The sequence below is a fragment of the Polypterus senegalus genome, chromosome 2 (assembly GCF_016835505.1).
Source record: "Polypterus senegalus isolate Bchr_013 chromosome 2, ASM1683550v1, whole genome shotgun sequence".
Taxonomy (NCBI): Eukaryota; Metazoa; Chordata; class Cladistia; order Polypteriformes; family Polypteridae; genus Polypterus; species Polypterus senegalus.
Window position 1 is genome coordinate 280101985 of NC_053155.1, and position 27052 is coordinate 280129036.

General features: G+C 38.1%; 1 protein-coding gene across 2 annotated transcripts in view; it reads right to left on the reverse strand.

The window, feature by feature from the left end:
• Positions 1 to 9037, reverse strand: part of arrb1 (arrestin, beta 1) — a 297593-nt gene extending 288556 nt beyond the window's left edge. The window contains exons 1-2 of one of the 2 annotated variants that reach the window (XM_039745638.1): positions 8939 to 9037; positions 8544 to 8631 (exon numbers count right to left, since the gene is read on the reverse strand). In XM_039745638.1, the coding sequence (XP_039601572.1) occupies positions 8544 to 8575 (32 nt within the window). In that variant the 5' untranslated portion in view covers positions 8576 to 8631; positions 8939 to 9037. Of the gene's footprint in view, positions 1 to 8543; positions 8632 to 8904 lie in introns of both variants that reach the window. The other variant, XM_039745637.1, reaches the window with a different exon arrangement.
• Between the last annotated feature and the right edge of the window lie 18015 nt (positions 9038 to 27052).

Below are 27052 nucleotides of genomic sequence, written 5' to 3' on the forward strand. Positions count from 1 at the left end.
GGGACAGGAACATTTTGACTGGTATCAAGAAAGTAAGTTTTAAGAACAGATATTTAAATATATCTGCTCCAGGTACAGCCAAGAGTACATGTGCAGGGCATCAAAGAAGAGCAGAAGAGCTCTTGTACTTTACTTTTAATTACTCCTAACTCTCCCCTGAACTTCGTCAATGCTTTACAGTGTGATCAAGTCCCCAATTTCTTTGAATGTGCTTGTGTCACTCCCCTGCTTAACAAACCCTCTTTCTGATTTACCTTATCTTTTCTGCCATTCTATGCCTCTTTAGCCTTGCAGCTTTAAAACCCAGATAATGCTCTGAAGAATACATTACTCTGCTTTCAATCTCTTCTGCTATTCTCTCAACTGTATCATGCATTCCTAACCTTCTTCATGTCTTCCTTACTACTCAAAGTGAATCACCAGAACTGCTTGGTGATTTTGAGCAAATTTGTATTAAACATACATGACATAACAGTCTCAATTCTGTTTCATCGAATTTGAAGTAATGGGAGCCCACAGCAAATCTCAGCAAATCTGGGTACAAGTCAGAAAACCACAGAAAACCAACCCTACATGGTGCAGTAATCCATAACTGGACCATTCATGTAACTAGGGCGAAGTTAGAGTAAAATATTAATTTATCATACATATCTTGTGGAATGTGAGAAAAAAAACCACACACAGACATGAAGAAAATGTTCAGACTCCACTAAGACAACAGGATTCAAGCCAGAAGGATGGATCTCTGAGGAATGAGTGTTACCCACTGTGTCTCAATGTCCCAAGAAATAGGAAAACATATACTTTAAACACAACAGAAGTCATTTATTGATGTGTTTGTTTTGAGCTCATGATATGATAATACTAACAAGAATGTAAGCTTGTCTTTAGTTAATATTTTCTAATAAGCAATACAGTATGCGGTTCACTGAACCACTATTAAGTAATGACTACAGGATAATTAGTTTCAGAAAGTTGCTGGTGGACCAGACAGATTTAACCATTAATCTTGGATGTATTTTTTAATTTCTAGATGGTTCATTTTTTAATATGTTGAATTCATATTTCTCCCACGTTCACATGGCTTCCTTTGGGAGCTCCATTTTCCTTTCAGAGTCTGCAGATATGTTCTTAATTTGACTGTGAATTCTAAACTGCTTGTTTGCGAGTGAATGTGAGTATATGTATGAGTTAATATATCCTCTTGTGGACTGTCTTTTAAGGCAGAGATGGTTCCCATGTTGCACATTTTGATGCTTACATGCAATATCATAATCTAAAAAACTAAAGCAAACAAAATGAAAGTAGAATTAGCAGTAATAGATTAATAAAAGTATGTCTGAACATTTTCTTATGTTTAGAAATTATTATTTTATAATTATTTAAAGCTCTAATTCCCAGGTACAGTCCAGAGGATTCAGGTTTTATTTCAACTAATATTTGCTTCATTAATTAAGTAAGCTGTTACTTCCTGGGTTTCAATGCTTTGGTGTCAATCCAGACATTATAAAACTGGGTTTGTTACATTTTTAGCAAGCAAGCATTTATATGTGTAAGAGTTTTTTATTGTGGTTTTTCAGATCATCATTTATATTTCTGGTGTTTTACTAATGAACTTGCTAGTTAGCACTAAAGTAGCTGCAGCCTCTCATTATTTAGCATCAGTTGCCTGCTCTACTTGTTGGTAATTGTTATACAGTGTTAGGTACAATTAAAGGAGTAAAATCCATAGAAAAAACAGTTATGCATTTAAAGCTATGGCAAAAATACAGCCATCAGAGTGGGCCTTCAGAGCTGAACTTAGAAACTACTGATTTCAAGTACTGTATTATAAGTCATTTGGAATAGTTTAACTTTTATTTTTATGAATTAAGAAACCTGTATTAAATGTGTTAATAAATGTCAACACTTGGTCTCAAGAGGCCAACATCCTGATGAAACAATGGTTTTAAAATCTATGAAGATGTCTACAAGGGGTTTCAATACAAAATTCTTTATGTATTACTGTTTTTATGAAAACTAATTTAAAATGGATGTCTATAGGTAAATAGGTTCTGTGAACTTTATCAATAAAACAAACAGCAAGGTGAACCCCTACATCAATAACTGATGTTGATACATCATCTTCATACCAATGGGTGAGATCACAGAACGTCAAGTGACAGCACAATAGCGCAAAATCATTTGTAATCAGCAGGGTAGGACATTTAATACTCTATAATTCTAGCATACATGCTTCCATATTACTATTTTTAAGACTTCATTAATTTAACAAAAGTTCAACTTGCTTGATGCAGTAGCTCAGGACATTAAAGAATACAGCTCTGTAGTTGCTCCAGACGTGATTACTTTTAAAATTTAGTATTGAGAGCCTCCCTATTTTTACACTCACTATTGTTACAACTGTTTATGTGTCACACAATTTGTGCTCAAATCAATAGTACTACGGTGTTGTACTGTGTTAGCCATTATGAATGTAGTGAGAAGTCAAGCAAAATGACACCTTTTATTGGCTAACTAAAAAACCTGCAGCAACTAGTTGTCCGAAGCTTCCTAAGTGAACCAACAGAAAGTGACAAAACTCCCTACTTACAGAAAAGATGTAAAACACGTGCTCAATTTTATAATACAGACAATGTAGTTATACCACACTGCTGAGTAGAACATCGCATAAACTGATCATTTTCCTGCCGATCATCCAACGTGGTCTACCTAATTCTCTGTATGAAATGTCCTGACACTGCACTCTATGTGGGAGAAATTGGACAAACACTTCGCCAGAGAATGAATTTACACAGATTCCACATTAAATGTGGCAACACAGATGTTCCTGTAGCGGCCCACTTCATCAGCCATGGGCACTGTGAGAAGGACTTTAAAGTCACAGTGCTTATGGGCAACTTCAGAACACAGCAAGAGAGAAAAGAATGGGAAGTTAAACTCATGATAAAATTTAACACATTGCAACATGGTTTGAATAGAGACACAAGTTTTATTGCCAGATATGAGGAGTGTTTGCATCTTTTTGACTGAAACAGACAACCTGACTACAGACCCAAATTGTATTGCAAAACTCCAGTTTCTGTATTACATCTTGCCTGAAGAAGGGGCCTGAGTTGTTTCGAAAGCTTGCATATTGTAATCAAATCAAAAAATAATTTACAGTTTCCAAAATAAACCGTTTCCCCTTTCACTCTCGCTGGTTATGGGACTAGTGACAGGTCTTTGATTATTGCATTGTTAAAACAAAGTCACACACTTGGACTTTTTGCAAAACCACACAATCATTTATATACTACAGTATGGCATTCTGTGCTGCAAATGACTATTGTCATTTTGTCAAATTGTTATTCAGTGCTCAGTGAAAAACAGTATAAAAAATGAAATGTATTTGAATACCATTGAGGCATTATCAGTTCTATACATTCTTATAGGCATTCATATACAAAAGTGTAATATTTTATTAATATTTTATCCAGGACTGTTGAAGTGAACACTGAGATTCTCTAACACTGTCATTCAATTTATGTCTGTTTGATTTTCAATGAGGATTCTGTTAATAGAGTGATGGCAGGATTATTGTAGATATTACTTTTTTATTGGAGGTATATCCACCTGCTATATGAAATACAAACCTATAGTATTGGCACACTCAGTTCTTCAGTGTCCAGTTCAAGTTTATTGTCATGTGTACATATTGCAATGTAATTCTTATTTGCATGTCTCATACGGACGAGTACAGAAGTACAATATTAGAAACACACCAATAATGAATGACAACATCATCACACCTTGAGTGACGCATGTACAATTCCAGGGTGGAATAAAGTTCAAGTGGGCTCAATTAATAAATTCCCCTGGGAGAAAAACTTTCACTAAACCAGGGGCAGCAACTCTGCCAAGTCCCCATAATGCCTTCTAGAAGCACTTCCACAATAAACATGTGCTCAGTGTTTACATGGCAGTAAAGACAACCTTACAAATGTGTTATCTGCATCATTGTGGTTTGAAGCAGCAGCTAACAATTTAACTCTCTCTTAGGTACTTCTTTTAAAAAAATGTTATGTGTGAAGTACAATTAGTCCCATACCTTCCACCACCATTAACTAACAAACACACATCAACTGATGCCATCGTTACATCACTTGAGTTGGATTCTGCCATCGATGAAAGCTGCTGAGCCACCACAAAACTATTTGGAATACTTTTTAACTACGTGATTTTAAAGTACTTTTAAAAAAGATGGATTTAATGTAGGGCAGCACGGTGACGCAGTCATGAGACCTGGGTTCGCTTCCTGGGTCCTCCCTGCGTGGAGTTTGCATGTTCTCCCCGTGTCTGCATGGGTTTCCTCTGGGTACTCCGGTTTCCTCCCACATTCCAAAGACATGCAGGTTAGGTGCATTGGCGATTCTAAATTGTCCCTAGTGTGCACTTGGTGGGTGAATGAGTGTGTGTGCCCTGCGGTGGGTTGGCTCCCTGCCTGGGATTTATTTCTAGCCTTGCACCCTGTGTTGGCTGGGATTGGCTCCAGCAGATCCCTGTGACCCTGTAGTTAGGATATAGCAGGTTGGATAATGGATGGATGGATTTAATGTAGTATATGAATGCATGTAAATGCATTTTATTATCGCTATTATTTTAGAATATAACACATTATTACAATAATATTTAACAAAGGAACATGTGATAACTGACTCTTTAAAGAAGCAGCTAAAAATGTTAAAGCCTCAAACTTTAAAATCAGTTAACTATGTCCCTGAATGCACCCCAATATTTCTCCATGTGGTCTTGTTTCCATACCTTTTTGACCCATAGCTAGTCTACAATTTATGATTTTTAGTTTCACATGTTAAATGAACCCTGTTGCTTTTATAATTTTACCCTTGATGATCTAGTAAATCCCTTAATTTTCTGATTTTGATTTAATATGCTATTCTTTGTCTTTTCATGTGACCTTTGGACTGCTTTCCTAAAGAATGTTGCTATTAAAGTGTAGGTTTACTGTAATAATAATTTTCAGCATTTGAGAAAAGAAAAATACACTGTTAAGACTGTATGATTTGTTGCTTATATATTTTCAATAATCCAAGGCAACTGACAACAACAAAAAAGCAGACATTCTAAATACAGTAAAGATCATGCACTGAATTTCCCTTTTTAAGACCAAATCTGTCCACAGTCTATCAAATTAAATGGCCGACTTTACTGCAAATCAATAATCAATATACGGTGACTCCCATTAATTGCTTTCACAAAGAGAAACAGTATTCAAAGCTGAAACTTTGCTTTTCATGGAAAATATTATTATGAATCAATGCTACACAGAACTGAGCCATTGTAAATGGGTTTGGCATATCCCTGAAAGCAAATGTCTATTGACTTACCTTACTCTTTTCAGATTTTTAAAAACGATTGTTGCTTTCAGAGTACTAAAAATGAAAATCACAGCATACTGAGGGCACAGTTTATATTCAGAGAAATCAAATACGTTTCCGAACTAATTGACTGTAACTCTGGCACAGTTCAAGTATAAATGGCCTCTCCATCCCTTCTTCTCATAGTTAAATCATATAGTGACATTTTTGTGTGAGACCTCATTATCCCGGGTGGTCCCTACTTGGCACCCAGCACTACCAGAACAGACAATGACTCCCTGCAATCTGGAACTGGATAAGTTGTTTAGTGGACGGATGTAGGAGTATAATGCAAATTATAAACACTGTAAAAACCTCATATGCTCTTTCTCCTAATTTAGTTCTTTCAAACCCATTAAAGTGTTAAAATCATTTTAACAAAGCATATTGATTTATCTGTTTTTGCATATTTAAACTAATAATTCAGTGCAGTTAGTTTTCCTTAGGTAACTATCATTATGGGCATATTGATCTGTCCATCCAGATATTGAACCCACATCACATAAAATGGAAAATGTAATTTATCACAAGACATATGCATCAGGGTAGGAGAGTTGGCTTCACTTCCTCTTCACAGCTCCTGGGCACTGGTTCAAATCCAGGATGGGGTGCCACTTTATTGAGATTGTGTGCTCTGTGCGTTTGCGAAGATTTCTTCTGAAGACTCCAGCATCCTGCCACAGTTAAAGGACATGCTGCTATAGGCTGATTAACAGGTGCAGAATGAGTAATAAATGAATAAATGATTTGAGTTATCCCAATAATATAGCCAACAAAAATAAAACCGATCATTAAAATATATCACAACGGAATAGTGAGCCCAGTTATTTCATTTATGTGGAAATTATTTAAAATGTGGGGTGCAATGGTGGGACGGTGATTAGTACAGCTGCCTTAAGGACGGATGAGAGTCCCATACCCAGTCTTTGCCTTTCAGGTTACTCCAGTTTACCTTTCATATCACAAAGATGTGGGTGTTACATTGATTGATAATTTAAAATTTGCCGACTGTGACCGTGCGCTTGGCCCCTATGATGTGCTGATACTCTGTGCTGTCTGGATATATTTCTGAGCCTTGCGACAAGAAATAGATTTAGCTGGTTTGAGACTTTGATGCTGTGTTTTATAGTTTAAATGTGACAGCACCTGTGCTCTTTTACAGCAGCACCTACAATATTGTTTTTTATAGATGTGAATTAAAGTAATGCATTTCTTTGCAAATCAATTAATCAATCAATCAATCAATCTATCTATCTATCTATCTATCTATCTATCTATCTATCTATCTATCTATCTATCTATCTATCTATCAACCTTGAAAGGTCACTCTTCCTATTTTTGCCAGGAACTTCATGAGCACCGGGAATAGGATTGAGAGTTCTGTTCACCTTTCCCCACAGGAAGCCCAGAGTCCATTGCTGTCGCTTTGTCCATCATATGTCTGTCCATTCACAACCAACCAACACCTTCTACTTGTAAAGGTATTCTCTTTTGCTAGGAGCTGTCAGACCCGACCAGAAGGATTACAAACTATTTCTACTCGTAAAAAGCATGTGTGGTCAAACAGCACACATGTTCTTATTGCATTAGATACTGCACATTTTTCTACACTCATGGATGTTGATTCGCTTTTCTGTTGGTTGCTACTTTGCACAATTTCATACTTATTTCCTTTTGATCATTTCCTTTTATGTTTATATCTTTACTAAGCCAAATAAGAATATAAAGAATGGTGTACTGGGTACACACAGCAAATGAAAAATGAGCTTCAATGAATTGCAGCACCATGTCAATTGGGATTTGATAGATAGAGATTAAATTATTGCTAATCGTAGTTTAATGCTATTTTATTAAAATACAGTTTTAAAGATCTTTATACCTTATCTTCCAGCAACCCCAAATTAGATTAAAATAGTTTAAAATATGGAATGTAAAATAAAATGTAAAGCCCAAAGTATTACATTATTAATCTGCATGTACACTGAAGTTCTGAGCTTTTTGATCTCTCTGTGGCTTAAAAACTTCAAATCATTTAAGGCGATGTTGAGCCTTCTCTTCAAAGCAATTAAACAAAAATCAGCAGCCTCTGCCTTGGTGGACCAACTGGCCTTCTGCTCAGAAGCTTACAAAAGGAGATTTGTATGAGTAATGCCAGTCAAAAAGGATCACGATAAGCGCTCCTCCTATCGAAAGTCCGACTTGTCAAACCATAGCCTTCATTACAACATCCCAGTTTACTACAACGATGATTCAACAGGCAAACTGAAATAAAGGCTAATAGCTTTGAGACCATCTTTGTCTATCTCCATTTTCCTGCAGGCAGTTTAAGATTTTCTGATTTGCTTGCTCTCTTCAGAGTTACTTTTACTTAAAATATTTAAAGCTCGTCAATATTAAGGAATACTGCAAAGTGACATTCCAGTCACTGGTAAGCCAGTCACAATTAAAGGCACTGAAGTAAATAGTTTCTACCCTAAAGCCACAGCAACAGCACTGTCTTAAAACATATTTATGTGTAGATCTTTAAATACATTTAAGAAATACAAAGGTTACGATTGTAGAATACCCTTTGACATATATTGTTATTTGGCCTGAGGTCACAGACAGAAAACTTTTAGAACAACAAAATAATTTATAAAATGATAATATTTAATGTGACATTTCAGTTTAGCCCACATGAGTGACTTGTATCACATTTTTTTTATACATAGCTGTTTCAAATAGCTCAAGATGGGCATCGTGATTCAGGCAATACTTTCAGGGTTAAATATTATTTATTTTGTCAAAAATCAGGTAATGCCAATATGAATGTGCCAAAATGTAAAAATTAAAGTACAGAATATTATGCAATGTATGCTGCTGTTATTTATATTTTTAACAGAATTTGCTCAAGATTTTTACAAAAAGTAGTAATTAATAATTAGTATCTAGGACATGGTATACTAATTGACACTCAGAGACCAAACTAGTAGTTCAAGGAAAAGCTTCTTACAGGAACAACTACAGCAGTCAAGGCAACATTGAAGGAATTTTTATGCTTCACATCACCTAACGCATAAAAAGGCAAAACAGGCATTAAAAAGACAAGCAAGAAACTGAAATAGGAGAAAAAGCCTGAACACTTACCTGGTTCCTTTATCGCCCATTTTTTCATTCATCACTGGTCACCACAGCCCGCTCAGATCAATTGGCGAAGGACAGGAGAAAAGATGCACTTTAATAAATTGGAAAAAAAAAAAAAAAGATTGCTAAAAATGGGTATGGGGGTATGCAGCTGCTTAGCTTATAACGGCAAATCCAGACGGACCTTCAGTTATCACCTCTCATCCCCCGCCAACACCCCCCATTCACACCAGCACCCCACCACTTGCACTCTTTCTTGTTGTATAAGATTAAATAATGTCTACACTATTATTTGGAAATGCAAGCAGGTGACCCCCTCTTCTCCTGATTTTTATTTTAGACTTCTTTCTGATTCTTGCCTTACGGTGTATAGTAAATCCAGAAATCCGAAGACCTACGCCTCAGCAAGTTTAAAATGCTAAAGATTATTCTGATTAACAGAGATCCTCCATCAGACTCTGTGGCACAATGTTTTTCCTTTTCCTCTTCTCCCTCCCTCTCTCATACACTGTGTGCGGCTGCTAAGATAAAAGCATCCCTCCCATTCAAGATAGAACCACCCTCACTCAGTCAGCTTAAAGCTGTACAGTTACAGAGAGACAGAGAGAGAGGAGAGGAGCGGAGATGAAGCACAAATCAAAGCAGGCATATGCACACTTCATTACATGTCACAGTTAAAAACACAGGCTTCTCCCATCTTTTTTAAAATAAAGAATGTCATAGACTGTACATAGGAATATCACATCTAGATACTGTCTTTATCTTTATCTATATATATCTACACTGTATACATTTAGAGACATGCTTTCACTATTGTTTACTATTGTAGGACATTTGAGTAATTGCTTCTTTCCAGGCTGTGAGTTTAAAAAACGAAATCACAAACGTGTTTACTCTTGTAATGGCTCAGATTTGCCTCATTGTGAAAGGTCATTGATATGTCAGTAAGTGCTATTTGATAAATCTGCAGTGCTGTTTTAAACATCTGAAATCTTTCTATTTTACTGGGTTTTTTTTTTTTTTTGCTCCTAAGGAATTTGCTAATAAAAGAGCTTTGTTGTAATGATATAACATTTCTATGATGTCTGCTTTTCTTTCTTTGCATGCATTTTTAGGTCATTCTGTGTTTTAAATTTTTTTCTTTTTTTTTTTTTACTAATAATTTTACACCCAAGTAGGTGTTGTTGGCATGGAACTTAAAATAGGAACAGCATATGCCTGACTTTTGTCAGATGTGCTGAAAAAAAAATCACCGCAGAATGATTGAAATACAGCAATTTTACGCTCAGTGCCTTGGCTATTAAAAATAACATTTCATATCTTGTATTGTTATCTCAGAAAGCAAAGTTGTGGAACAGTATTTGGTAGTATTACCAAATATACAGTAGGCCAACTATCAAAAAATAGAATACAATTAAGCATAGCAATTTGCTTTGTTTGATAATTTACCAGAAAGTGCATTGTGTGTAGTGAAGGAATCCCTAAAGAGATCGGGGCTGCAGATGAGAATGGCCCACGTTTCTCTCCTGTCACACCTTCGTACTTTGCTCTCTTTCTTTACAGCAGTTTACACTCCACACACCATGGTAGCTTCAATACATGCACACTGTCTCACGGGCTGACAGAAACATGAGAGTATTAACCAGCAGTGAACCTAAATGTTAAAACATCACTGGGATTACAAAACTTGTCATGAACCCCCCCCTGTGAGATGTTTGCCCATCACCGTTCATGTGGTGTATCCCTCTGACCACAGCTCTCGTTTACCATTGCTTAGCAACCACAATTACAAGCAGTCACCTGAGGCTCATTTTGGGTGATCCGCTTTATTATTTAATTTACCCCCTGACAATCACTAAGTGCTCAATTAAGGATTCTTTCAAGTTCTTTGTTTATCTCATTTTTTCGGATTCACAACAAGCATGTCTGCCCTCTCATTAGTTGCTTTTGTATTTGCCTTTTGATAATTTTACTTACACTATTAGCTGCTTTTTTGTACCCATTTACCTGCCTTTGCTCATTTTCAGTCAGATCTCATATAAATGATGGCAGTCTTTAATATTTGTTCTTTTATCATTGATTAAGCCTTTCATGTTCACAGAAAGCTCCATTTTCAAAAAGGAACAGAAGGGTGGGATGTACTGATTATACCCCAGTGGATTCCATCCAAAAATACAACAGTGCTGTCACAGTTCTGTTTCTGGGGCTTTCTTGTTTATTTACCCTAAGTTAGCTGCGGGAAATGGTGATGGGCTTTGGGGACAATAGGCCAGTTGCTGTTCCCATTCACATCCATGGTGTTGATGAGGGTACTGTGGCCTCCATGGCAGGATTAAGGTCCCCACAGGCCCCTGGGTGACTTAGCTCCTTAAAAGAGAGTTGATCGTTCTTTTAACAGTGCGGTGCACAGTCACCGGGTCCTTTAATGCAGCACCTTATTTCTCCCTCTTGATTTCCAGGAAAGACTTGAACACCATATTGCCCCTGACTTGTTATACCAGATCATTTCAGAGAGCGGTGGGGGAGCCCCCCTTCTACATTTCTAAATTTCTTCACTTCTACATTCTATATTGGTCAAAAAGCCCCATGCCATTGCAGACCCCTGGGTTCACACCCAAAATGTCCTGAAGGTAGCTTGGCATCTAGTGGACTTCTTCAGTTACTTTAAATCAGGGGTTAGCAATGTTGGTCCTGGAGCTGCAGGTTTTTTTTTCAACCCAGTTTTTTTAATCCATCCATTGATTATCCAACCCGCTATATCCTAAGTACAGGGTCACGGGGGTCTGCCGGAGCCAATTCCAGCCAACACAGAGTGCAAGGCAGGAAACAAACCCTGGGCAGGGTGCCACCCACCGCAGGGAGCACACACACATACACACACCTATACACCAAGCACATACTAGGGACAATTTAGAATCGCCAATGCACCTAACCAGCATGTCTTTGGACAGTGGGAGGAAACCAGAGTTCCCAGAGGAAACCCACGCAGACACCGAGAGAACATGCAAACTCCATCCAGGGAGGACCCAGAAAGCAAACCCGGGTCTCCTAACTGTGAGGCAGCAGTGCTACCACTGCACCACCATGCTGCCTCAGTTTCTTAATGAGAGGTCAATTACTGCTGGTGAAGCACTTATTGCTCAAGCAACATTTTTCTGCTTCATTTTAGTGGTCTTGCATGTTAAAGTTCCCACCCTTAATTGCTTATTTTAGTCCTAAACAGTTGAATTCATTATTTTTTACGGCTCCTTATTGGCAATAAGACACAAATGACAAAGGAGCCAGCAGTTCTCCATGTAACTTGTTTCCATTTGCACCTGTGTGGATTCATCAGCACTATTTGATTTAATAAAACACTTAAGAGAAAAATGTAACAGACTGAAAATTACCCATTATCGGCTTCAAATCACTTGGTTGATATCCTTTGAAAGGCACAAAATCTATGGTATAAGAACCTTACATTGAAGACTAACAGGCCATAACATTGAATATGGTCTCTGTTTGATTTCTAATTAAGCACTTGGGTTGGAACGAAAACCTGCAGCCACTGCAGACCTCCAGGATTGGCAGTGCCCACCCCTGCTTTAAAGACATCTCAATAAAAACTGGACTCTTTTGTAAAGACCAAAACTGGATTCAGTGGACGTAAAGAAATAAAATGGATTTTGTAGAAAGCCACTCTTGTTCAACCTTCCCTGGAGTAAAAGATAGGGTAGACATCCCTACAGTGTGGAAAATGCTTAGTTTTCAGAGGCAGCTATGTGAGCTCTAAATAACATTAAACAACAGAAAGGCTATTTTCAACTTCTGTGGATTTCTACAATGAAGGTACTTTATGTGTCTTTGTTATGTCAGTCTTTGTTTTTATGACTTTGATGAGCTGTGTTGGAACATAATATTCCATTGAGAATTAATAAAATACATCATATTATACTGTGTTAAGCTGAAATTAATACAATTATTCATAAAGTTGAGACTACTAACCATTCGGGATTATGGAACAAATTAACAATAATGGACAAAAATTTGCTTGTCATAATGGTTCACATTTTAAAAATAAAATAAATGAAAAGAACTGTGCAGAACACCCTGTAAATTAAATATATAGCAGTAATGGAAGCCTGGCTTAGTGACAGAGATGCTGGAGATTCTAATTGTGGTGGAGCGTGTTCGGGGTCCAGGCTATTGAGCATTAGAAGCACGATCAGCTGAATGTTCTAAGGGTCGTCCTCTGGATGCCAATGGATTGTAGCAGGATGATGAACTCTGATCGTCCCAGTGGGTACTGATGAACATGAGTTAGAACAACAGCCAAAGAGGGGTGACCAGCTGGAGGTTTGCCGGTGTGTTAGCCCCGCTGTAAAGGCCCAAGGTTCACAGGGAGATGCTTGGGCCTAATGAGAAGTAAAGTCGCTTCTGTCTCTGCTTTTATTCACGATTTTACAATATTTATATGAATTTATTTATTGCTTTTTAACTTCACATGCACAGTTTTTATGGTTTATTTTTTTAAAGATTTCAACTCCACCACACTTAGGACACAATTTGCTTTGCTGTTAATATGCTCACTTTTGGTATTATAGCTTGTTGTTTGTGTACTCATTCATTTTAGTCTCAGTTATGACTATCGATGTCTCAGGAAAAGGAATGAACATAAGCCTGCAGGCACCGAGGGCATTGCAACAATGTAACATACAAGTGTGATAGAAAAGGTTATTTGTGTATGTATGAATATATTTTGTGAGAGATGGCCGGCAACTTATCCTGGCCAATACATTAACACGTTGCTGAATGGAGTCATCTCTGCAACATGGAGTGGCCCCGGATTCCCGCAGGGCATCATGGAAAATGGAGTTCGGCTTCACAGCCCTGTTGGATACTGTGGGGGCTGCCAGGGGACGCTGCAGGTAGACACAAAGATTGTTGTTTCTATTATAACCCGGAAGTACTCCCAAGTCATGGGGACGGAAGTACAGAAGTACTTCCAGGCTGAAGAAAAATATAAATCTTCATCTGACCCGTGCTATTGGATCACGTGGACTGAAGGACAGGAGTGCTCCCGGGTCACAGACTATTTAAAGGATTGTGGGAAACCCAGCAAGCTGAGTTGGAGTTGGGAGGAAGTGTGACGGAGCTGCTGGGTGGAGAGGAGGATTTATTGGATTGATTATTGTTGATTATTGTGTATTGTGGAGGTGGAGGTGCTTTGTGCACATTATAAATGAAATTAAAATGAATTCTGGTACTTTTACCTGGTGTCTGGATGTGTTGTCTGCGGGTTTGGAGGAGCAACAGTGCCCTCTAATGTCACAATGTATATGTATATGTATATGTTGTGAAAGATGAGCCCGGACACAAACAGACACCAGGACACACAGTAGTCTAAACACACGTTTATTTTACTTCTCTGCACAGTACATTGTACCAATCACCACAATACTCAAGTCAGTCCTTTTACTTCTCTTCTCTCTTCTTATTATTGTGCCACCTCCACTCCTCTCCTCACAAGCGCCGTCCTCTGCCTCCCGACTCCGGGTCCCCGAATAGAGTGAGGTGGCCCCTTTTATGTTGCACCCGGGTTGTGCTCCAGGTGTACCCTGATGAACTTCCTGCAGCACTTCCTGGTGTGGCAGAAGTGCTGCCATCCAGGTCTCCGAGATCGATCAAGCGCCCACAGGTGGTGGCCATGGGCCCCAACTAGGTTGAGCTTTCAAGCTCCAAATCCATGGGCCCTCTTGTGTCCCAGCAGTCCTTTCCTTCTCCAAGCGTCCCAGCTTTAACTGGCTTTAACTGTCCCGTTATCAATGAGTGTACCATGTGATGGACCGGTGTCTCATCTAAGCTTACAGTAGATCTTGTCAGAACAGACTTTAGTTCTTCATGGTCATAGATTGGAAAAGAGGGTTAAGAAAACTGTAAAACGTTGGGTCAAAATAGAAGGGATAGAGGCAGGGGATTGTGTTTCAAATCCCCAACCACAGATATTGCTAGGAAACAGATATTTAATGATAATAAATAAAAAGCTAATTTCATTTTTCAAATACAAATAGGAGTATAATCTCAGAGTCATGCTAGACGATTTTTCATCTGAATCAGTCTCACTCCCATGTGGGGTCCCCCAGGGTTCCATTTTAGGGCCACTACTTTTTTCAATCTACATCCTGCCTTTAGGTGCAAATTTTAGAAAACATGCAATTTCATATTACCTATATGCTGACGACTGCCAAATTTATTTCTCCCTCAAGCCAACTGACTCCACCAAACCTCTCCTCGACTGCCTATCTAACATTAAGGACTGGCTGGCTGTAAACTTCCTTCACCTGAACGATTCAAAAACCGAGGTCATTGTTTTTAGTCCCGACTGCAAACAGGCTCCACCCCTTGGCCTCGTTTCTCTTCCCATTCCAGTAACTTCGTCTGTCTCCAATCTTGGCATCAAAATGGATACGTTCCTGAAAATGGATGCTCAAGTCAACAGCACAGTAAAATCCTGCTTTTTCCATCTAAGGCGAATCGCCAAACTCAAGCCTATTCTGTCTAACCACCTCCTGGAATCAGTAATCCATGCATTCATTATGTCCCGGCTTGACTACTCTAATTTCTGCCTTTTTTGGTATCAGTAAAGCCACTCTTTCTAGACTCCAACTGGCTCAAAATGCGGCTGCAAGGCTTCTAACTGGAAGAAGCAGAATCCAACACATTTCACCGATTTTAAAAACCCTACACTGGCTGCCGGTTAGATTCAGAATTGATTTTAAGATTCTCCTCCTAACCTATAAGGCATTAAACGGTCTAGCCCCCGCCTATTTGAGTGTCTTGCTCCATTGTCACAATCCCCCTCGTGTTCTTAGATCCGCAGATCAGCTGCTCCTAACCGTTCCCAAGGCACGTTTTAAAGCTTGTGGTGAAAGGGCTTTCTCCGTCTGTGCACCCAGGCTCTGGAACTCCCTGCCCTTAGTGGTTAGGCAAGCCGCTTCAGTCGCCACATTCAAATCTCGCCTAAAAACGCACTTCTTCACATTGGCTTTTAATTCTTAACCTGTTTCATTTTCCACTTGCCTTTTGCTATTTTCTCTATTTTTTTTGGTCCCCTGACCTGTTTTTAGTATCTCTGTTTTAATTCTCTCTTAATGTTTGTTTTTAATATTTTGCTTTTAGTCCTGCTTGTTGTAACTGTACAGCGCTTCGCTCAGTTGTAATGCTGTGTTTTTAAGCGCTCAACAAATAAATATGGTATGGTATGGTATGGTATGTACGATTCTATTTGCCTATGCCAAAGTATCAATGAGAGAAGAAGCTTGTCTTGACTTAATATTTTGTAATAATCCAGGCATCATCCAAAATACAGAGCTAACTGAACTATTAACATATAGCAGATTTTATAGTTTTTGGAGAGAGAACCCATGAAAATTATTATATCTTAATTTTAGGAAGACAAATCTTAAACAGAAGAAACAAAGCTAAATGAGGTAACTTAAAAATAAGGAGATGGCTAATGATTCATGGAGTGGATTTGTACAGTAAGGGGTAATATTGTAGAAACAATTTAAAGCCAAAAATCTCTATAAAAGCAATAAAGTAATGAAATAAAAAAAAGAAAATTGCAGAATAAGAGACAGCTATATAACACATGCCACATATGAGCACAACACTGAAACACTCAACCAAACTCACAACAAGCTAATCTAATATTTATTTTTTTTAAGGCCTTTTTTCAGTAAGCTGGAATCAAAACTCCACTCATAGATTCTAATGCGCAAGACTGATTGAGACTGAGTAACCTTTGTGAATTAAATGTATTTATTCATCCGTCTTCTAACATGCTTATCCGGCTTAGTGTCACAGGGTGGCAGAGCCTTTTCTGGCAGCAATGGTTTCTAGTTGGGAGCCAATCCTAGGTATGATAATATTATTATTGTATAATCACAGTTGCCATTAAATGTTGACAGGAAAAATAAGAGAACTTCAAATTTAAAAACATGTGAACAATGCTTAAGAAAGTCAAATAAATCCTGTGGTGTTGGCATCAGAGATTCCAAATTACGATATTTTCAGATCGTGGAGTTTGAATTAGCAGTAGACAACAGACCTTCAGGAAAAACAGAAAGCTAAAACCTTCTAAAGAAACAAATGGTGAACAGCGACAGATAGTCCACTCTATTAACTGATTTTGCAGTTCACTAAGGGGTGTGCTCTGATTAACAAGCATTTAGCACATCTGCGGCCTCTACATGTGACGCTAATTAACCTGTAAATCCTGAAAGCAATTTTATTTATTTATTTATAACATTTTATTAATTTTATTAAAGTCAGATAACATTCCATACATGCAAGTCAAGTTTAACAAAACTAGGTTTGAAACAGATCACATCTTAATGCTTTTAAGAATTTAATGAACCTCTGTAAGTAATTCTTAACCTAAAAGACAACAACAGCTAAGCTCTGTATATTAGGTATGATAAAATCCCACATTTTCTCTGAATGTTACTAATACAATGCTAAACAGTATTTTTATATTCTGTATTTACTGTCCATGTAGCAGATAATTGAAAGAACAATCTATTCTCCTTATGGTGGCTTCCATGTATTAGTTACATAGCTAAACCCTGCTGAGCTGCTTCAAGGTCTTGTAATGGATGCTGGGGTTTTTCCCAGATGTTTGGAACGTAAAGCAGAAACTCAAACTGAACAGGGTGGCAGTCCATCACAGAGACACAGTTACAAAAGCTAGTGCGTTTTCCCTGCCACTATATTCTTCATCCATATTTATATAGTGTGATTGTTTTTCCTTTTGGATTTTTACAGCTTAATATCAATTATTAGTTTCTACTAATTGTGGCTATATTTAAATAAATGTCCAGTAAGAAGTCAAGCAAAATGTCACCTTTTATTGACTAACGGATTGCCTCGAAAGCTTGCATATTGTAATCTTTTTAGTTAGTCAATAAAAGGTGTCATTTTGCTTAATTTCTCACTACATTCATAATAGCTAACACGGTACAACACCCTTGTAATAAATGTGCAGGAAAGTTAAGAATTTGGGAAAACAGTCTGCACAAATATGCTGTTAGTATTGTAGCGACCCGTGGTTGAGTCTTAAAGTTTTTAGAGCCGAATTCTGCCATGCACTTCTCCCAAGCTGTCGGCTAGCGGACTGCCAGCGTTATGCACGCAGCTGTACCCAGCTCTTTAAGTAGCGAGCACTCGTGTCCCATACACCGCACGACTCCGAGTGTCTCGGCAATAATTGCTTAGATGAAATCTTAGCAATACACAGCTCTGTCCTGCTGTATCTCTTTATTAGAGCAGATAGTCAGAAAACAAAGCTCAAACTCATTGCATAACCATTGCCAAGGTCATTAACGAAGCCATCTTTCTCATTGATGGTAACTATTTACAATGTAACAACCCCGGACGGCAATAACCCAAACCCACCCCACCAGTTGAGCACAAACACATACAACAATTACATCAGGACAAACAATTCGATTACCTAGTTAATTTAACACAACAATAAGCTCTTACATAAATTACCCACAATGCTTTTACATAAATTACCCACAGCGCTGGCTGCCGGGTCACTACAGTATTTATGAATGCTAGTACAATACAATACAATACAATACAGTTTATTTTTGTATAGCCCAAAATCACACAGGAAGTGCCGCAATGGGCTTTAACAGGCCCTGCCTTTTGACAGCCCCCCAGCCTTGACTCTCTGAGAAGACAAGGAAAAACTCCCAATAAAACCTTGTAGGGAAAATGGAAGAAACCTCGGAAAGGCAGTTCAAAGAGAGACCCTTTCCAGGTAGGTTGGGCGTGCAGTAGGTGTCAAAAGTAGGGGGTCAATACAATACAATATACACAACAGAACAATTCCTTAAGACAGCATAATAAAAATTTTAGAATTACGGTTTAACAGTAGATGATATGACATAATTAGGTTTGGATATTTTTAGAGTCCTGGAGACCTCATCCATCTAGCTGCATCTCCATTTGGCCATGCCACGGCTGAAACATTGCTCCGATGAAAGGACCCCTCTTTCCCATGATTCCTGTGATCCTCCATCAGGGATGACTTTACCTTTGGCAGGCAAACAACTTGGCAGGTGGGCCGTGGCACCAATGGCCACATTGTATCCCTGATACGCAGGTTACAGTTGGTCCAGAATGCTGCCGCTTGCTTTCTGGTTGGGGCAAGAAAGTCGATTTCTGTTTTCCAATATTAGCTTCCTTACACTGGCTGCCTGTCAGTTTTAAAATTGATTTTAAAATGTTGTTGCTAGTTTTTAAATCTTTACATGGGCTTGCCCCTGCCTATTTATCTGAATTGTGTGTTTTACCACGGCCATCTAGAGTGCTTAGATCTTCTGGTCAGTTGTCTCTTGTTGTCTCTCGTAACAAGTGTAAAACTAAGGGGGACAGGGCCTTTGCAGCTGCTGCTCCTCGCCTGTGGAACTCTTTATCTCATCATATAAAGGAGTCGTCTACAATTGAACTGTTCAAAACAAAATTAAAAACTCACTTCTATTCACTTGCTTTCTGTGACCTTCAGTAATACTGCTGGTTTCCTCATTGTGATTATGTAATCTGACTTCTATTTATTATTTATGTTCATTTATTTTATTTCTATTTATGTTATTTATGTTAATTGTATGTTTTTTTTTTCTTCTTTTATTGTAAAGCACTTTGGCCTCAGCATTCCTATTTTGTTTTAATTGTGCTATATAAATAAATTGACATTTATTTTTAAATGCACTTCTTTTTAAAAACTCATTTAACTCTGATAATACAGATTTTTTATTTAATCTGATTCAAAACTGCTTACGGTTACAGCCGTGTGACTAACTTTAATTATTTTGTTGTACTCATACCATTTATTCATTAGTAAGCTGGAGTACCTGGTGTTGTCCAGGTACAAATAAACAGCAAAAAAACATTTTGGAAATTTAACATGGCTACCACAATCCACAGCTGAGACAAAATGATGTACTCTTAAGGCTAACAACTTCTCCACTGTGATTTTCAGCTATACTCTTCATTTACATGATCTTAGTGAATTGGTAACAGTTTAGTTTAGGTACTGCAAAAATGCATTGATTACTCATTTACTGATTAAGGTCATTTATGTTAAGTATAATGCCTAGAGGGAGCTGGGTGGTCTTTGTTTTTTTTTCTCCAGCCGTCTGGAGTTTTTTGTTTGTTTTTTCTGTCCTCCCTGGCCATCGGACTTTACTTTTATCCTATGTTAATCAGTATTGTCTAATTTTATTTTTTATATTTTGTCTTTTTTCTCTTTCTTCATCCTGTAAAGCACTTTGAGATACATCATTTCTATAAAAATGTGCCATTTAAATAAATGTTGTTGTTATTATTGTACCATGACAAAATGGAAAAAAGCAAAAAATGGCTGAGATTATGCCTAAATTCACCATAGCTGTTAACTCTTTGTACAGCACTGGCTCCATCAGGTATTATGTTACTGGCTATCTAAAATAGGGGTGGGCATGTGCTTAGATGGTCAGCACTCAGTCAGAGCATCTACCTATTATAAAAAAAAAAACTTGGTACGAGACATGATCTTTTGAAGAGAGACAGAGACACTTTCACATCCCGCGAGACAGGCAGGTCATGTCATGCTTACAACCTTTGGAATCAAGTCCCGTAATACACATTCAGAGCAGGTTAGAGATAAAGGAAGTACAAAAATTCGAAAGTTTTAAAATAATATGAGTAAAAAAAAGAGATCAAATAGTTTTTGAGTATGTCTGTGGGAGAAGAGAGACAAAGCAGTGACGTTAAAACGTTTGAAGTGCCACACGAAATGCAGATCACGCGTCACAGGAGCAGCAGCAAGCCAGCAACTGTTATTTGATTCCCATTGTATCACCGTTAAAGAGGGGTTTCGGAGGAACGACCGCGTCTCCTTGGGGTGCGTTCAGCCCACCTCTTCACAACGGTGCATAGCGCTTGGCATAGCGTTTGCCGGTGTAATGGGTTGGCGAGCAAAGCGAGCAGGGTACAAGGCCCCCTAGTACACATGTAAATAAATAGTGAATATAGAAGGCACCAACCCTGTCAGTTTCCACCTCTTGATGACAACAGTGAGCAAACAAGAGGGGCTGCTTTGTCTCATTGACTCCCTGGCTTGAGGAAAAGGGTTAAAAGAATTGTGAGATACTTAAAGAGGAGTGTAACGTCAAAAAAGGAAATGATTTTACACACATCAAAACAAGGATGATCAAACACAAAAATGTTTAATCAAGCAGGAAAACAAGTTTGCTGGCTGAATTAAAGAATGACAATCATTTCTGTCTTAGATTAGCATTACAGAGGCTTGGACTGTTGGACTTAGAATTCTGTTACATACTACCTGTCATAAATTCACAGTCTTTTTTTTTAGCAGCATTCAACCCCGGATACCACTGGAACTGAGCCTGAATTTGTCCTTTTGTGCCCACTTTGATGTGTAACCCATCTGAGATTGAACCACAGCTCTTGGTCTCTAAGCACTACTACAGATACACAAATGAAACAAAGTAGTTCTCATGTAGTCAAGGCTGCTGAAGCTGTTGTAATTTTCAGAGGAGACACAATACCTTCCTGGGTCGGTCACTATGGCAGTCAAGAGTTATGAATCACATCAGGAAAGTATCAAAGATATACTGTATCAGTTAAGATGTCTGCATTCTGTTTAATCATGATGAAAGCTTGGCGCAAGCTGAAACAGCATTTAACTGTAAACTACTAAACTGAATTAAACTAAAACTATTCAGAGGTAGCCTTCAAGATTACTGTGGTAAGTGCTGAATGCTTATTTTATCTCCTTGGGATTTTGACAACCATCACATTTTTGCTAATTTGTGACATCTCTTTCGTTAATGAGCCTGCACATTTTCTGAAATGACTTTACGACAATGACAGTAACTGGGTGGGACTAGAGCTTCATCTCCTCGAGCTGTGCGAGAGTAACGCTAACCACTGTGGTAACTTAAGTGCTCATTATGCACCTTTTAAAGTGAACAAACCCAATTGGATATTGCTTTATTGGACCACTAAAACATTAAACATTGAAGACTGAACTGTTGATAGGCTATAAATATTTGAAAGATAAAACATTTGAAAATAGAAAAAATTGACAAATCTACATCTTGGTGGTTAGCATTGGAAAAGAAATCCTACACTTCTCTGTGCTGCAGTCAATGCAAATTATTGTCAATTTACCAACAACTCAGTGGTTCACGATTTATTAAAGATGTATAACCAATGTAGTGGACATTTTAAGGCAGAGAATTTCCTGTCTGTTTTTTTCTAAGGATACAAGGGATTGTGACATTTAGAGATCTCTGTATTGTTAATGTATTTGCATCTTTTGAACTATTAAGTTTTAAAGTTAATCTTCTGATGACACACTTTCTTCTTTATATTCAAATCAGAAACTTATCTGCTTATCTTTCACCTATATCCATCCCTGTGGTGATATGGAGTAGTGTATATTAAAATGTCAGACAGCCTCACCAAGGTATATGCATTTTTTTACAGAACCTGCTTGCTAATGATCTTAGGGAATATTGGGAAAGGGATTTAATAACTGAAAGTTTCAGAAATGGAATAGAATTCAGTCATTCATATTAAATAGTCGAGTTTAGTATGTGCCAAACACCCCTAATTCAAATAAAATTGTCATTGATCACAAACATCCATACATTTTCCAACCCGCTGAATCCTAACTGCAGGGTCATGGGGGTCTGCTGGAGCCAATCCCAGCCAACACAAGGCATAAGGCAGGAACCAATCCTGGGCAGGGTGCCAACCCACAGCAGGACACACACAAACACACACTAAGGCCAATTTAGAATCACCAATCCACCTCACCTGCATGTCTTTGGACTGTGGGAGGAAACCGGAGCGCCTGAAGGAAACCCACGCAGACACGGGGAGAACATGCAAATTCCACGCAGGGAGGACCTGGGAAGTGAACCCGGGTCTCCTAACTGCGAGGCAGCAGTGCTACCCGCTGCGCCACCAAGCCACCCGATCACAAACATCTTGTCTAAAATTGTCTAAAGTGTACCCTGGGAAAGATCCAACCAATGAGCAATGTGACGAGCGCCTGTCTCACTAGGTCACATGTTATTTTAGGAATACTCTATTCTTCGGGACAAAATTTTTGTATGACACTGTGGTCACTCTGTTTTATCTTGGTAGAGTAATATATGTATTGCTCTACTTTCCCCTATTGTATTATTAATATGTGCCTTAGAATGCCTAATCTCACAGACTTACCACTGTATATAACTTATCCCCACCTTCCCTTCTATATCTATAACCTCAGGCAATTAGATGTAGTAAAAAGACAAGCAGGAGTTAAGTTACACATAAAATAATGTATTACTGATAATATTCATAAATAATTACAAAATGCAAACTACATTTGAATATTGGCAACTATACAACCTGATAAAATGGTGATGTGTAATTCAGGTGGCACACAGACTTGCAGTTACTTAAAATGTCTCTAGTTAAGGCACTGTTGGTGCTCAGCTTTCAGCCGCATGTCTGTTCAATATGGCTGCTGAGCTGTGCTCTTCATTGTGTTGTCTTCATCATCACAGGTTAGCAAGAGAGATGCTTCTTCATCATATGTTGGTTAGAGAGAGAGAATGTGGTTGAGCAAGCAAATTTATAGGTTCTCTGTCCAACACCTCCAGCCAATCCAGACAGCCATACCTCAGACCAATGGGTGGAATAGATCATCTTATCTCCTGCCCCAAAATCATATGTTAAACATCCTGGCTTCCTTGCAGGGGGTTCAAAGACTTTAGCAGAGAAATACTCATCAAACTGGTTTAAGACACATCCCCCCAAATCCTGTCATAAAATTACAAAGAGACAGTCGTAAAAGCAGGATAGGGGCAAACACGAATACCTCTAAATTACATTGGTTTGCCTAAATTATAAATAAAGACATACAAAACATTTATCAAGTTATATGCAAAATCTCACATCACAACAACTCCTACCACCTTAACTGCAATATTTGGAGTGAGACCATGTGTGCTATGTAACATCCAACACCAGACTACTTGCATGGGTGCTTTTATTGCTCAACCTGAAAAATTCCAATCAACCAAAGATGTTGTATATTTTCTCAAAATCAAAGAAATCAAGTACGCTTTTTTTTAGATCTGTGCTCACTATTTTTACTTAACTTGCTGTTATCCTATACAAAGGCATATTTTAGATAGACGTAAAGCTCTCTGGTTTGGAGGAGGCGTGAATGTTTTCGGGAATACCAATGGTATGTTAATTTCGTTTGTTTGATTTAGCTGATGTCAGTTAAAACATTTAGTTTGTGAAGAAAATGCATCAAAAAAGAAAAGTTTAAAGACACAATATTTCATTAGGCAATGGTTTTTCCCAGGGGCGCCTGTGTGGTCTAATGGCCTTGGAGCCCCTGCAGATTTTGCTGTTTTTTTGTGTGTTTTTTCTGTCCTCCCTTACTTTATTCTTTGTTAATAAATATTGCCTAATTTTATTTTTATATTTTTTCATATTTCTTTCTTCATCTTGTAAAGCACTCTGAGGTACATCATTTGTATGAAGACATGCTATAGAAATAAATGTTGTTGTTGTTGTTCTACATGTATTGTGACAGCTGAGGGTGATCTGGGCAAATCACAAAAGAGTCAAGTATGTTTTCACATGCTGACAAGGTGATTATTAGGTTACTAAAGCAGTTCTCTCGGAATTCAGACTTAATTCTCTATTCCAGTTTAAGAATTGTTGAAAATATAGATGCCAACAGGCAAATAAAATGGCTTTCAGTATTTGTTTCAACTTAACAGGGGACGTCCTCTTCTCAGAAGTAATGCTGTGACAACCAGAAGACATGTAAAACTAGGATGAGTGACAGTGAGCCATCTGACTGGGAAGGGGAGTACATCCTTTGAAAAGCCTCAAGTGGTTTAAAAAAAAGAGCACGTAGACCTTCAGAGAAAAGGAGGTGGTGCCTTTTCTTAATATTGGTGATGATGAAGAGTGTGATGGTGGTGGCTTTTACTGATACCAGTAGCTTTCATGTTATAAGGAAACACTATAAGGCTAGCTATGTCTTATCCCTATTTCTTATTTGTTTGTGAAGTGTTTACCATGACCCATAACAACAGGAAAGTGAAGCCAAACTTGTCAAGATTTTGTCGCCATATTCTTGCTTTTTTAATTACTTCTGAATAAACATGACTGGTGTTTCCCTGAACTATCATTCAGTTCAAGCTTTGGGGCCACCATCTCCATGCTCACTGCAATATCCTTACTAGACCAGTCTCTAAGACAGAGTTCTAATCCTTTTATTTAGAATGTAAACTGGTTCTTCCTATTCACTGGTCCTCTTTTATGTTTGAACTCTGAAAGAGGACCAGAAGGGAAGACCCTGTTGTGTTTCCCAGGACATTCTTGGGTTGGGCCTTCTCCCTGGGATATCCTGTTATCAATCCTGGGTGTGTCCCGTCTGACAAACACTTACAATTCCCTCCTGAAAAGATGACAGAACACTGTGAGACATCCAGAGCTGTCAAATCTTGTACTGGTGGATTGTGAGGCCCTTGCTCAAGGAGTAGAATCTATCAAAATGTTTAACTGTACTAATCTATATGTATATTTTATATTTGTACTGTATATGTATTTATACACAGACTGCGGTGGGTTGGCACCCTGTCCGGGATTGGTTCCTGCCTTGCGCCCTGTGTTGGCTGGGATTGGCTCCAGCAAACCCCCGTGACCCTGTGTTTGGATTCAGCGGGTTGGAAAATGGATGGATGGATTTATACACAGATGAACATACATTCTCAAACCCATTTAATTCCGCTCAGTCTGGTTGGGTGCTGATGCCTATTTAGAAAGCACTTGCTAATGGGTTGGAACATTCCTGGAGAAGGTATCAGTCCATCATAAGGCACAACATACTCATAGTCCTGCAATCTGGGGACAATTCATAGTCACCAGTTTAGCCGACACAAACAAGTATGGGTATGTAAGAGGAGAAACAGACTTTGTAGATGTAAGCATCATCGTTTCTATTAAATCAAAACCTGCTTATTGCTCCATTCTCCATTCTCTCTGTGTGTGGGTGTTTGTATGAATGCTCTAGTTTTTCTCCCATATATCCAAACACTTATATCACATGTATGTTAGGTTCATTAATATTTTTAAATTGCCCATGTGTGATTTTATATGCCTCCATGAACAGGTTCCACCATAGTTGTTTCCTGCCTATCACTCAGTTATACTGGGATAAGCTTGAGGCCCCCATGACACAGTTTCAAGAATTATATACTATGGTTTCCTTTTTTTTGCCTTCCATTGAGATTGACAATCTTCTGCTATTGATTGAAAGAATGTTATTACCAATGTTCTACACATTTTACCCTATATAAAAATGAGAGGAAATATTTTGTGCATCTAGTCTAATAAATGTTTTTAGTTTTGTGTCCCATACACAATGAAACTTGTTACCCTTATCTCTATGGAGTTCTATTAGTTGTAATCTTAAAAAATTAGCTGAAGACCCTTCACATCTGTCTCGCTTTCTAATATTATTCTTCCTGTGTAACAATCCACAATGGACCCTACACTGCTCTCTGTATTACTAGTTCAATTGATTTTACTATTTTTATAATGGATTACTGCTTCTTTGTGATATCATGCTTTCCCTATGCACTTCAAAGGAAGAACAGTGCCAATGGGGTAAACGCTGCCTCCTCTCCGCTGCTGGTGTAGCCAATGTGGATGTGTTGGTGGCAAACAACAAACTATTTCATTGCAAGCAGAAATGATATGTGAAATACATTTTTAAAAATCACACCTTCTTTAATTCTTGTCACCCTAACTAAACAGCTTGAAAGGATCTCTGCATACTCTAGATTTCCACTAACTCCACTGGTCTGGAGTGAATAAGTTATAGATGTATTCTTGTGACGTGCTATGGACCAGCCCTTGTCTAGAGTTGGTTTGTGGATTGCACCCAAAGATCCCAGCATAGACTCGAGATCCACATGCTTTGGAATTTTTGATTATCGATGACAAAGGTTTTGAAAAAGTTTTTTTTTTTCCACAGGCCACTAAATTACTTTTCTTCTTGGCGAATCTTTTATTTTAAGAATTATTTAAAGGTATTAGTAAAAAAATTAACTCTCTGTTACTTTGCCATTTAAATATAACCAATACTGGGATTTTGGTGAAATGTTTTTGGTGCATATTTAGAATGTAAAAGCCAGTCATTTTCCTTCTAAGTAGAGCCTATGATTGTGCCACTGAGTTGTTACTAGGAGAAAGAGTAAAAAACATGCACTATATAGACTCAAATCAACACCTGTCGGTGAATATATCAAATACATTTTGGAGAGGTTTTTTTTTTTAATTAATTTTAGAGAAGAAGGATGGATCCCTGAACCCATGTCACAATTGCAGGGAATCAATAAGATAAAATTAAAAAAATAACTACCCACTCCCAC